The sequence below is a fragment of the Quercus suber genome, unplaced genomic scaffold (genome assembly GCF_002906115.3).
Source record: "Quercus suber isolate HL8 unplaced genomic scaffold, Cork oak 2.0 scaffold_306, whole genome shotgun sequence".
In the NCBI taxonomy this organism is placed as follows: Eukaryota; Viridiplantae; Streptophyta; class Magnoliopsida; order Fagales; family Fagaceae; genus Quercus; species Quercus suber.
This window is the reverse complement of record NW_027069762.1, coordinates 254218-268486: the sequence shown is the minus strand read 5'-3', so window position 1 is coordinate 268486 and position 14269 is coordinate 254218. Positions and strand designations below refer to the sequence as shown.

The window sequence follows — 14269 nt, the reverse complement described above, 5'->3', positions numbered from 1 at the left end:
AAAAAAAAAAATTTGTTTCTTTGCTCACCATGACCAATTTATATCAATCCTAATTGAGCACATATGAGTTCAAAATAAAGATAGCAGTTTCGATTTTTGTCTGCAATGATTTTTCACTTTCATCAACCAAGACCATTCGTTATATTGAAGAGCTACGTCATTGAAGAGTTTATATATGGTATAGAATACGAGTAATGGCAATTGACAACACAGCCACATGCATCTTATTTCATTCATACATACTTTAATTCATCTTATTCGTTCAAGTCAAAATTTACTTCTCAAAGCAATGAAGGACACCACAATGATGCAATCATTTACAATAAACTTAATCCAAAAGTTCAAACTCTAAATCTAAGTATCATGAATAACCTAAACCTGAAACAATAGATTATCCATGAAAACCGAACAAATTGTGGATAGAATCTAAAGCATTCAAAAGCATCAATCATTGCTTGGTATAATAGATATATAGAATCAAAATGGGTAAAATACTATTTTGGTCCATAAACTTCATCAAAAGTTTGTTTTTCATCCCTGAACTTTAGGGAGTTCATTTTTCGTCCCTAAACTATTGAAAAGTTCGTTTTTCATCCCTAAACTATTGAAAATGTTTTATTTATGTCCTTAAACTTTACTTTTCATCCCTAAATTATTGAAATCAATTCCTTTTTCATCCATATTTTTGTCTCTAAACCATTAAAAAAAAACTATTTACAAAGTTTAGGGATGAAAAAAGAACTTTTTAAAGTTTAGGGACGAAAAACAAATTTTTGTCAAAGTTTAGGAACAAAATAGTATTTTACCCAATCAAAATTCATGGCTATGAATAGCAGATTGCTTTATAGTTCCTATGCTACCATAAATTCCATGATAATTGTTACACCAATTCTTTGAAGATAAAAAATCTCACCAAAGTGTACTTATAGGAACTTGTTTGGACTCGTCAAACTTCATAAGGTCGGAGATGTGAAACACAAATTTTTTTTTTTTTTGAAGAGTGTGAAACACAATTTATACATTATAAATAAATTGAAACTAAATAAAACTCACCAACATTCTACCTTTTCATACTAGAAAACCTATCAGCATCAGCCACTGCAGTTGGCTTTGATGCTCCAACAACCATTATATAGTCCTAGGACATCATTCCAAATTTACAGGTTATAGCAAATGGTTAATAATTTACAAAGGGGCATAACAATCTCATAAAATCATAACAGTACATTTTAAAAATATAAAAAAATAAAAAATAAAAAGCCTACCTATTATGACCCACAGCCTTAATTCTCCCTTTCTGTTTTTTTCTTTATTTTGTTGGTAATACTGCTCTTTGATGAAATCAACAATAAGCAAAATTAGTCAAAGCAAGCAATGAAAAAAAAATTTAAACCATTTGTAGGAAGTTCAAAGCAAGCAAGAAAGAAAATTAAACCTAAAACAATATGCACAAAAGTTGTTGTATATCATAGTAAATGACATATTAGTCAATTAATGGAGTCATAAAAGTTAGTTAAGTTGTCTACAACCAAATTAATTTTTTATTTAAATAAATATGTTTGGGAAATTTCTATTATAACCAAATTAATCATTTGCATAGAAAAATTAATTTTTTACAACCATAGTGTGGGGCCAAAGAATTTGACAATCCCGGCACATTTTACACCAAGCCCAAGGCCCGTGCCGAGGAGGAAGAAATGTTAGAGGACGAATGAAGAAAGTCCAAAGTGACAAGAAACATCGCCGAGGATGATCCTGTCCTCGGCCAATCGAAATCAAAGAAGGGAAGATTGGCACACCATCAAAGGCAACCTCCCAAAGCATCCCAAGAAAAAGGACAAGTACAATGGTTCGGCCATGGGAGCATGATACTGTCACCTCCGCATTAAATGCCCACAACTAACATCCTGGCCGCATTAATGAGGAAATCACCCTTGAACAGTGTTGCCTTGGTTGCTACAACTTACAGGAAGTTTGGGGAGGTGCCTGATGGGACAAATACTCGAGTGGTGACTTGCATGATCAACAAATGGAGGGTCAAGATCAACTGAAAATGGGTATATAATGTAAAAAATCCTCCAGAAAAGGGGTGGGGGGTGAAAAACAAAGAATACGGTAGCCATTTGTATCATCTATGAAACCTTAGTAACCAAGCATGGAAGAAACCATAAGAACAACCAACTCCTCAGACGAGGGCCAAGGACAGAATTTCATACTTTAGTCCACGAGCTAGTTAGATTTATCACAACATGAAGAGGGGAAAAAACTTTGAATGGAAAGATTTCACATCAAATTTAAAAGAGATTTCGTCGAGCATATGTTATGCAACAGCAAAAGAACACCTATAGAATAGATTAATTCAAAGCAACCCAAAAAGACGATTCAAGAATAAACACTTACCATTTCATCTCGTCAAGCAATTAAGTTCCCAACAAATAGGCTCATGAGTACAGGATGAGACCCAAGATAAATAAAATAAAATAAAATTTTAAGTTTAAGTTTAAATTTAAATTAAAAAAAAAAAAAACAAATTTCATCGAATAGTAGAGAGAGAAACCACCCCTTTAGAACCAAACACAATACTGAACATCTGCTAGGTTAATGAATGACTTTAATCACCAACCTTAAAACTATTAAAGGTAGCTTCTGCTTGCTTGCCAATTCAATATCTGTCAACCAAATCAAAACTTACAATTGGAGAATGTATATGTTTTCTAAAAGAATAGAATCAAAAGAAACCTTAAATCAAGTTCAAAGAATAGGTGCCATCCATAGAAGCCAATAATTCATTCTAGGCGAAACTACAATATTGGTCCCTCAAGTTTACCTTGTGTGCGCAATTGGTCCCTCAAGTTTGAAGCGTGCGCAATTGGTCCCTCAAGTTTTCAAAATGATATAAGTCCTTTTACTAATTGCCATTAACGGTGTTACTTATGTGACTAACGAAACAATGACTTGACATTTTGTTTTAATGATGTGGCATATTTTTAATTAAAAAATTACAAACTAAAATTACACATGAAAAACATTATTTACCAAATTAAAAAATTATTTTCTACCAATTGTAAACACCCAGCCACAGCTTAAAAAAATAAAATAAAAACACCTAGCCACGAGACAGAGAAGGGGAGAGAGGGAACAACAAGCCCCAGCCGTCGCAACGCTACCGTACTGCAACGCTATTATGTCACCCTTTCCAAACCTGTAATGCTACCATACACCCAATGATTTAAATCAGCATCCAACTCTCTTAGCTCTTCAAGCACACTCCTGCTGCTTTTATAGGTCTCGCCAACTATACCATTTAGCATACTTATAGGCAAGCTTGAATTGGATCTTAGACGAGCCTTCCCTTTCTTGTACTACTTGAAGCAGAATCGGAAGCAGAAAAAGAAGAAAGAACCTTCTCTTTCATCAAAGCTCAACTGTCTATTCCGTAACAATGAAATCTCTCCCCTTCTCTGTCTCGTGGCTAGCTAGGTGTTTGTTTGTTTTTTAAGCTGTAGCTGGGTGTTTACAATAGGTAGAAAATAGTTTTTTAATTTGGTAAATAATGTTTCTCATGTGTAATTTTAGTTTGTAATTTTTTAATTAAAAATATGCCACATAATTAAAATAAAATGTCAAGTCATTGTTCTGTTAGCTATATAAGTAATACCGTTAATAGCAGTAAGTAAAATGACTTATATTGCTCATTTTGAAAACTTGAGGGACTAATTGCACACGCTTCAAACTTAAGGGACCAATTGCGCACACATGATAAACTTGAGGGACCAATATTGTAGTTTCGCCTTCATTTTAAGTTGGAGAAACATAATCCAAATAAATAAAAAAAATTGTTGGCAACTTTTGTTATATTGTATGAAAAATGCCAATGAAACATCACTTAAGAATTTTATCAAAGTATTTGTGCACATGTAACACTATGAAATTTATCCAAGTTTAAAGTAGAGATTTAAATAGTAGCACAAAAATTATGAATTGATGCATAATTCAAATGTAACAACAAAACTCTAAATAATCACTATCTAACACAGCCAGTTTGCTTCAAAATAAAGGATACCATTTAATCACATATTAAAACAACTTTAAATATAACAACTTGCTAAGCATGGCCTCCAAATTATTTGCAATAAATAAAAATTTAAGTTTAAGTTTAAATTTAAATTTAAAAAAAAAAAAAAACAAAAAAAAAAAACAAATTTCATCGAATAATAGAGAGAGAAACCACCCCTTTAGAACCAAACACAATACTGAACATCTGCTAGGTTAATGAATGACTTTAATCACCAACCATAAAACTATTAAAGGTAGCTTCTGCTTGCTTGCCAATTCAATATCTGTCAACCAAATCAAAACTTACAATTGGAGAATGTATATGTTTTCTAAAAGAATAGAATCAAAAGAAACCTTAAATCAAGTTCAAAGAATAGGTGCCATCCATAGAAGCCAGTAATTCATTTTTGGCGAAACTACAATATTGGTCCCTTAAGTTTACCTTGTGTGCGCAATTGGTCCCTCAAGTTTGAAGCGTGCGCAATTGGTCCCTCAAGTTTTCAAAATGAGCAATATAAGTCCTTTTACTAACTGCCATTAACGGTGTTACTTATGTGACTAACGAAACAATGACTTGACATTTTGTTTTAATGATGTGGCATATTTTTAATTAAAAAATTACAAACTAAAATTACACATGAAAAACATTATTTACCAAATTAAAAAATTATTTTCTACCAATTGTAAACACCCAGCCACGGCTTAAAAAAATAAAATAAAAACACCTAGCCACGAGACAGAGAAGGGGAGAGAGGGAATAACAAGCCCCAACCGTCGCAACGATACCGTACTGCAACGCTATTATGTCACCCTTTCCAAACCTGTAATGCTACCATACACCCAATGATTTAAATCAGCATCCAACTCTCTTAGCTCTTCAAGCACACTCCTGCTGCTTTTATAGGTCTCGCCAACTATACCATTTAGCGTACTTATAGGCAAGCTTGAATTGGATCTTAGACGAGCCTTCCCTTTCTTGTACTACTTGAAGCAGAATCGGAAGCAGAAAAAGAAGAAAGAACCTTCTCTTTCATCAAAGCTCAACTGTCTATTCCGTAACAATGAAATCTCTCCCCTTCTCTGTCTTGTGGCTGGCTAGGTGTTTGTTTGTTTTTTAAGCCGTAGCTGGGTGTTTACAATAGGTAGAAAATGGTTTTTTAATTTGGTAAATAATGTTTCTCATGTGTAATTTTAGTTTGTAATTTTTTAATTAAAAATATGCCACATAATTAAAACAAAATGTCAAGTCATTGTTCTGTTAGCTACATAAGTAATACCGTTAATAACAATAAGTAAAATGACTTATATTGCTCATTTTGAAAACTTGAGGGACTAATTGCACACGCTTCAAACTTAAGGGACCAATTGCGCACACATGATAAACTTGAGGGACCAATATTGTAGTTTCGCCTTCATTTTAAGTTGGAGAAACATAATCCAAATAAATAAATAAAATTGTTGGCAACTTTTGTTATATTGTATGAAAAATGCCAATGAAACATCACTTAAGAATTTTATCAAAGTATTTGTGCACATGTAACACTATGAAATTTATCCAAGTTTAAAGTAGAGATTTAAATAGTAGCACAAAAATTATGAATTGATGCATAATTCAAATGTAACAACAAAACTCTAAATAATCACTATCTAACACAGCCAGTTTGCTTCAAAATAAAGGATACCATTTAATCACATATTAAAACAACTTTAAATATAACAACTTGCTAAGCATGGCCTCCAAATTATTTGCAAATTAAAGATTTATCAACCAACTAATTATCGCCATAGTCTCCTTATATATTCACACATCCATTTATTGATAATAAAATAAAAATAAAAAACTACTTTCTATTCTTCCCATATGTTTCGATTTGTATTTCCAAGAATTGTACTTACTACAAAATAAGTAAAAATTCTTCAAATCTCACATTCAGAAATAAAACATTTCATTCATATAGTAAATTTCAACGAAACCCACCAAACAAAAAAGAAAAAAAAAGTTTTGATCTTTGGAGTTATAAACCTGTTAGGAAGCCTTTAAATCATTGTGCAGGATGACTCAGTCTTCTGGGTTGGAGAAACAAACAGCCTAGGAGGCGATCATCAAGGCCACTCTCACCTTCAACAACACCGTTGTCAATAGCTCCAATTTAAACAGTTCAGATTCAACCATCATGCTTCTTCATCGTTGTTAGATTCAAAGAAAGGTGAGAGATAAGAAGAAGGAAGGGTTGTAGAATGAGAGAAGGTTGCTTTAGCATTTTAGATAGAGGGACAAAGAGAAGAACGTAGAGAGAGATAAAGAAAGAAGTTGAGAGAGAAGGAATATGAAATGTACAAATTTGTAACTTCCTAAAGCTGGAACATTGTGTTTGTTGGTTTTTAAGGGAAAATGCTAGTGAGAATTTGATTAAGAGTTAGAAACTGTAGGTTTTGGCAAAGATGAAGAGAGAAACTGATATAGATAAAGATATAGATATATAGATATAGTGGTGGGAATTATGGTGGACATAGTGGTGGGAATTAATAAATGGGTTTTATAGTGGAGATAGTGGTGGGAATTAAATTAATAAGAAGTAGGCTTTATGGTGGAGATAGAGGTGAGATTTGTAACTTCCTAAAGCCGGAACGTTGTGTTTGTTGGTTTTTAAGGGAAAATGCTGGTGAGAATTAGATTAAGAGTTTGAAATTGTAGGTTTTGGCAAAGATGAAGAGAGAAACTGATGTAGATATAGGTGAGATATATAGTGGTGGGAATTATGGTGGAGATAATGGTGGAGATAGTGGTGGGAATTAATTTAATAAGAAGTGGCCTTTATGGTGAAGATAGAGGTGAGATTTAATTTATTATTTTTAAATTGATAAAATCTATTTTTAAATTGTTGGGAGAATACAAAAAAATATTATGAAAATGATATGACTGCTAACGTGGCTTAATGTGGCTCAACGTGAGCGTAACAACTGAAAGTTCAATATAGGTATGAAACACTCTTGAACGTTTAGACCCCCAGATACAAAAATACCAATTCAAGCTTTATATCAAACAATTCATGTGCGGAATATGATAACAAGCTTATAATAGAATTGATAAAACAATCTATGTCATATATAAACACATCCACAACAGTAAATATAAGGCAAAGATAAAGGAAAGAGAGATGCAAACACACGGATAACACACGATGTGTTATCGAAGAGGAAACCGAAGTTCTCGGCGTAAAACCTCTCCGCCGCCCTCCAAGCGGTGATAAAATCCACTAAAGAATATAGTTGGGATACATGAACAGCAGAAGACCCTCCAAGCCTAATCTACCCAAGTACCTAAGCCCTCCAAGCTTCTTGTTCCAACGAGGTTACGCCGAACCTATTTCTTCTTTAGCTTGCCGGATTCTGCTACTTGACCATAGCATCAACCAATGTATATTGGTTCCTTTCCAAACTGCTTCCCTAAGCACCAAATGGACCTTCTCGCAGACGTGGGTGTGGTGAGATAAGGGTTTGGTAAATGACCTCTCAAGGGTATGACAATGGAGAGGAAGAGAGTAGAAGAATTTATAGAGTCTCTTTAGATAAAGATTGGGGATGAGGCAATATTGTTTTTCTCTAGGGTTTTCTCTCACAAAATTCTCTATGGAAGCTCTCTCAATATGATGGGTATAAGGGTGTATATATAGTAGGGTGAGAAGGGAATGTAAAACGTCAGTTTTTGCCAAACAGGGCAAGTTGGCGACTTGATCTCGTGGCTTGACCAAGTTGCGAATTCAAGTCGCGACGTAACGGCCTGGCCAGATTGGAACTTTTGTCCTGTAGCGTGACAGCTGGCTCGACCCTTCAGCTTCCCAGTGTGCCTCTCATGTGCCAGCATTTCGTGGCTTGCCAGTCGCGATCCACCCGCGAGCCCTAGCCGCGAGCCTCTGTTTTTCTTGCACACTCTTGAGCTTTTCTTCACATCTTCTCACACACTACCCTTACAATTTTTCCACCTAAATACAGGGTTGTTAAGTGCTAAATTACAAGCAAATTGGTCATGGAATAAAGCCAATTAAATGGTTGATTAAATTCAACCTTACAACAACATTAAATGCTTCGATTCAGCTTTTAGTAATATATAGATAATAACTTATTGGGGAGGAAAAAAAACTTAGGGATATTAGGGGAAATTAATTATCTCATTCGCTTATATTGTTATATAACTTATATGCACGTCTCTCACTAATGTAGGTTCTACATGTATATATATACCCACCACATATATAATACCATGTCTTTGGCTTTAATGACTGTCAGAGCCATTGCCAAATTGCCTAAACAGGAAGGTCCCTAGCTGCACAGACAAAGACAATGTTGCCTAAATGGTCACTGCATTCTCAGCAAGCCTAAAACTCTAGTGTCAATTTTCAACAAGAAGTTTTCCTGCAAAGCAACATAAAGTTCTTTTTTTTTTTTTTTTTTTTTTTTTTTTTTAGTTTTTAAGGCAAAGACATAAAGACTCGAAACATATGTCTCACATGGCAATGCAAATATTCATGCATTAATGCAAGATGTACAAAAAGAAAAAATGCAAAATTAGTAATTAATTTCTTATTAAATAGAACTATGTACATAATGTACTACAAAAAAGCAGTAATAGAGAGAAGAATTTAAGGAACTGATTTATAGGTATTCCCGTAACATATAGATCTCACTACATATGCATGGAAACTACTTATTGTTCCTATAATAGTGTGCTCTCTCAAACGGGCGTTCATTTGTCATATCTTCATGCTAATAACCAGTAGCCTAAATTGACAAATATATTTTATCACCAATAATACAAAGAAAGCTAGAAAGTCGAAAGGAAATTGTTCATAACTTCCTACTTATTACCCCATCTTCTCAATTAGACCATATGATGGTCATTTTCTTCCTTTTAGTAGCTACAATTTATTCCATCTGTTTTGGCTTCATAACTAGTAGGTACCGTACTACACATATATTGAGTGTAAGCTTATAGCTTGGACAATTCAAAACTATATTATCAATTAACAAAAAAGATCATTAAATAATATCAAGTTACATAGATACATAGAAGGTCAAGACAGGAAAAAGGGGAATTTAGTTTTTGAAGTTCGAAGTTATAACAAATAGGAATTAATGGCTTTTCTGGAGGTAAAAGCTCAAGAAAGGTTCAAATCAAAAACCAATTCACAATGTTTTGACCCTTAGGTAGCATCAATAACTGTTCGTGAACCTTCCTCAGATTCTTCTAAGTCCCTTTGCAATGATGTGAAAAGTTATGACCATTTTGTCCAAGACCACTGCTTTCTTGAGCAAAATCTTTACAGCAGATAGCATCCTCCTCGTCTCCCTCATAATCCATAGACTTGATGCAATTGAGCTGTGACAAGAAACATGGAGGCACTGGATCAGTATTCTATCATCTCCTTTCATAATCTGAGGACAGGCTGNATAGAACACATACAGGATAATAAACAATGTAGTGCTGGTGAAGTTACCTCACTAAATACCATTGTCTTAAGACGGGGAGATTTTTGCAATATCTTCAACAGTGCTACACTGTTGAGATTAACTGATTCCAATACCAAATACTCCAAATTATTGAAGATAGGCATATGAGGTAGGAGTTCTACAACTTCTACTGCATATGTCAAAACCTATGAACAACAATGCATCATAATTAAGAGACTTTCTGTGGCAAGAATATAAGAAGGCAATTGCAATTATAAAAACGTGCAAATATGGATGCTTGATTAATGAATATGAGATAAGCAACAAGAAGATTAAAAACAAAAACTTAAGTAATTTCCAATCATTTACTGATGTAGGTATTTGGCTCAGGTTGTGAGATATTGGATGAGATCAGGAATGATAGGTCATTCATTTAGCATATGGATCCATATAACTGTTAGGGGTGTCCACGGGTTGGGCTGGGTCGGGTTTGTGCCCGACCCGGACTCTACCCAAAACTTTCGAGTGGGTGAAAACGGAGCCCGAAATCGACCCGGAGTGCTAGTCGGATCGGTCGATTCTGGACTCGTCGGGTTTCGAGTTGTACCGTCGGGTTTCGGGTTGTATCGCCGGAGAGCTATTTTTGGCCGGATCCATCGAGATCTGGCCAAATCACATCGAGATCTGGCCAGATCACGACGAGATCTGCGAGGTCTGGCCGAATCTCGTTGGATTTGGACTAGATCTCGACGAGATCTGGCCAGATCTCATCGGATCTTAAGTAATCTTCGTCGGAGAACTCCAAATACCGCCGAAAATCCTTCGAATATTGCCGGATTTTGTAAGTGCTCATCGAAAATCCTTCGAATATCGCCGGAGGTTTTTGGTTTTATGCTCGGGTCAGGTGGCTCGGTTTTTGGGGGAGGAAACCCGCCAACCGACCCGAAGCTATCGGGTTTCGTGGGCGGCAACCCGCAACTGACGTCAGAGTGGTCGATTCGGGTGGTTTCCGGTTCGGGCTCGGGGGGGTTGCTCGGGTTGGTCAATTTGCCGAGTTGGGTGGACAATCCTAATAACTGTAGTTCAAATTGTCAGAAAAGCTGTTTCTGTTCTATAGCTTTACCAGACTAGGAAATACCTATCTTACTCTTTTGTATATATTGTCAAATGTATCAACAGAGAACTGCTAATACTTTAATAGCCTTTTTCCAATAGTTGTCTAAGACATTTATATCAGAGCCATTAGAGTCAATTGCTCACAATTCTTCTTGATGACCAGCTTAACCCTTGTTAATGGCTACCACTACTTCATCTTCCACACCCCAGTATCCCTACCTGTCAACTTTGAACATTGGGAACTATGTACCCCTTAGCCACATTTATTCTTTTCCTTTATAGTATTTTATCTAATGTCATTCTTACTATTACTTAATGAACATGCTTTTCTTTTCTTTTTTAATTCCTTTCACTAATGTTATTTTTGGTCAAACTCTAACTTTTTTTTTTTTTTCCAACTTGGATCAACTTACTCTTTTAGACCAATGCATTAGTCGCTCTCCTCTAAAAACGACCAAACCATTTCAAGCCGCTCTCCCTCATCTTTTCATCAATAAGAGCTACCCTTATCTTCAAGTGGATTTCCTCATTTTAAATCCTATATTTTCATGTATTTTTACCTATTCATCTTAACATTCTCGTTTCACTCCACTTATTTTGTGACTATGTTGCAACTTAACAGCCCAACATTACATTTGCTACCATAGAGAATAATTGGTTGTATAGCAATCTTATAAAAATTTCCTTTTAACTTAATTCTATGATCGTACAATACTCTTGATACACTTCTTCACTTACCCTACTCTTATCCAATGATTCACATCCTCTTCAATCTCCCCGTCTTTATGAATTGTTGATCCAATATATAGTATGAATTGTTGATCCAAGATATAGAAAGTTGTCACTCTTTAGTATCTCTTCACCATCAATTCTTGCTGCTCCTTCGTTTCTATTTCACTTTTACTTTATGTTGCAACTTAACAGCCCAACATTACATTTGCTACCATAGAGAATAATTGGTTGTATAGCAATCTTATAAAAATTTCCTTTTAACTTAATTCTATGATCGTACAATACTCTTGATACACTTCTTCACTTACCCTACTCTTATCCAATGATTCACATCCTCTTCAATCTCCCCGTCTTTATGAATTGTTGATCCAATATATAGTATGAATTGTTGATCCAAGATATAGAAAGTTGTCACTCTTTAGTATCTCTTCACCATCAATTCTTGCTGCTCCTTCGTTTCTATTTCACTTTTACTAAACTTACATTCCATGTACTGTGTTTTAGTGCTACTTAATTAAAAGCCTTCAGATTATAGAGCATCTCGCCAAATTTCTAACTTGGCATTAACTCCATTTCTAGTTTAATCCACTAAAAACTATATCATTTGCAAAAAATATAGATGAAGGGACTTTCCCTTGGATCAATTTAGTTAGTTCATCTATCACTAGTGCATAGAGATAATGCCATGTTAGAAAGGCAAATAAAAACTAAAAATTCTCATCATTCATCTAATTTGCTTGACCATCAATTTTATTGATCTAAAATTCCAACTCAACTCAAAATATACATGTAATAAATTTATAGTTGAGCTTTTTTCAAATTTTGGAAATTCCATTACAAGTATGGATTGCCTTGTAATGTGTTATAAATCAAGTGAATGAAAGATATAGCCATTTGACGTTTGATGTTGTGGATGTAGGTCTTAATGACTGCACCATTATAATCTCTTTTGTTCTTCCTTTCTGAATTTCTCTTTTATGTTCAATAATATTCCAAGTTTTAAATGGCATATTAAACTTTTATATGGGATTTTGGCTTAGATACCAACAAAGGCAGTGGCTTGTAAGCAAAAGTTAAGAAATTTTTTTTTTTTGATTACTATATGATGAAATGTTTGTTCAAGTGTTAAACATAGTGTTTAAACTTAGGTAAGTTTTATTCGCATATAATTAATTGTTCAGGACTCAGGGGTCAAGACTCATTATGTGTAAAATTTCCTCATCCATAAGAATATTCTTCAAACTTGCATCACGAGATTCAAAACTCAACAAACATGAAAGCACAAAATATTATTCTGACATTAGCCTCAACCTTTAATCAGTTACCTTTTCCAATTTAATGTAAATGATACATAATTACGCAAGCAATGCAAAGGAGGAATTAAACACTTGATACAGTTAAAAATAAAAAATAAAAATAAACAAAAGAAAACAATAAACAAGCTTATAAAGAGAGAAGAAAGCCTACCTCAACAGCATAGAATGCAAGTGTTAGTTTTTTTACACTAGAGAACCCTGTAAGAAGCATATACATGTGGTGGGCAATATGTCTTTTTCTCTTATTATACCAACTTGCAAGAACTGATGCCTCTACAAGTGAGGGTGAGTTGTGTACGTGGTATTCATTGTAGAATTCACCAACATAACGAAAGTAATTGAGGCTAACTCCAGAAATCATGACCTGACAACCATTTTCATCATTCTGATCTTCCCTATCTTCAACTATACGAATTGAAAGAAGCTTTGGAGCAGAAATACTCACAACCTTAAGATTCACCCAGTTGCAATTCTGTAATTCCAACTCCTCAAGGACTGGCAGCCCAGAAAAAAGCTTCTCGGTTGAGTGCTCTTTCGTAAATGTAACATAGCTAAAATTTAAGGTCTTGAGATTTGTGAAGCAAATTGTAGGAGGAAGTTTGAGGATACAAGGCATTTCAAGTTCTAACTCTCTCAGTGTCATACAAGTAAACAAGCTATGAGGCAATGAAAATGGTTTTCTGAAATCGTAAAGGCCAATATACAGCTGTTGAACATTACGCCTTACTGCAGCAGAGATCCACGCACTTACATGAGATGCATCACGTAGCACATCACAAGAGAGAGTGAATGTTTTTATATCAGACGAGTCGCGAAGAAGAAGCACTCTTTCCACAAAATTCATGAATTGCTTTCTCTTAGCCAGCTCCAACCCTTTAAAATCAAGATTGGGAATGGAGGTCCAGAGGTATTCCCACCTCTTGCAAAGTACGCTAGTCCTAATAGCATCTTTTGTTCAAGCTATGAGGCAATGAAAATGGTTTTCTGAAATCGTAAAGGCCAATATACAGCTGTTGAACATTACGCCTTACTGCAGCAGAGATCCACGCACTTACATGAGATGCATCACGTAGCACATCACAAGAGAGAGTGAATGTTTTTATATCAGACGAGTCGCGAAGAAGAAGCACTCTTTCCACAAAATTCATGAATTGCTTTCTCTTAGCCAGCTCCAACCCTTTAAAATCAAGATTGGGAATGGAGGTCCAGAGGTATTCCCACCTCTTGCAAAGTACGCTAGTCCTAATAGCATCTTTTGTGGGAAGTAGGGATATGATGTATCGAAGAATCTCCTCCGGTAAATTCTGTAAGCATTTGATGTTCCTGTCAACAGCGTCTCGTTCTTCATTTAGCTTCAGCTTTTTGGGTTGTTGAGTAAGACCACTTTCATCCATAGTTTGAACAATTCCTTTAATACACAAAATGCTTTATCAGATGCAAGACCCAGAAACAGCTGCTATATTAAGAACATAGTGAGATACAAAATAGCTAAAAACATAAGTTTTTTATAAGCTACTTCACAAACATATGGCAGACCCTAACTAATCTGTCCAAAAATTTTGAATTTTGTTTTTATAGCTATAAACATGAGCCATTCCAAC

At 34.8% G+C, this 14269-nt stretch overlaps 1 protein-coding gene and 1 pseudogene across 1 annotated transcript; both read right to left on the bottom strand.

The window, feature by feature from the left end:
• LOC136061086 (F-box/FBD/LRR-repeat protein At5g56420-like) overlaps positions 1 to 1129 on the bottom strand; it is a 5308-nt pseudogene extending 4179 nt beyond the window's left edge.
• Positions 1130 to 9482: 8353 nt separating this feature from the next.
• On the bottom strand, positions 9483 to 13617 carry LOC136071364 (F-box/LRR-repeat protein At3g59210-like). The gene is made up of 2 exons (XM_065782539.1): positions 12820 to 13617; positions 9483 to 9710 (listed from the first exon to the last, which is right to left on the bottom strand). Exons 1-2 carry the CDS (start codon positions 13510 to 13512, stop codon positions 9483 to 9485), a joined length of 921 nt encoding a protein of 306 aa, XP_065638611.1. The 5' UTR covers positions 13513 to 13617.
• Positions 13618 to 14269: the final 652 nt, after the last annotated feature.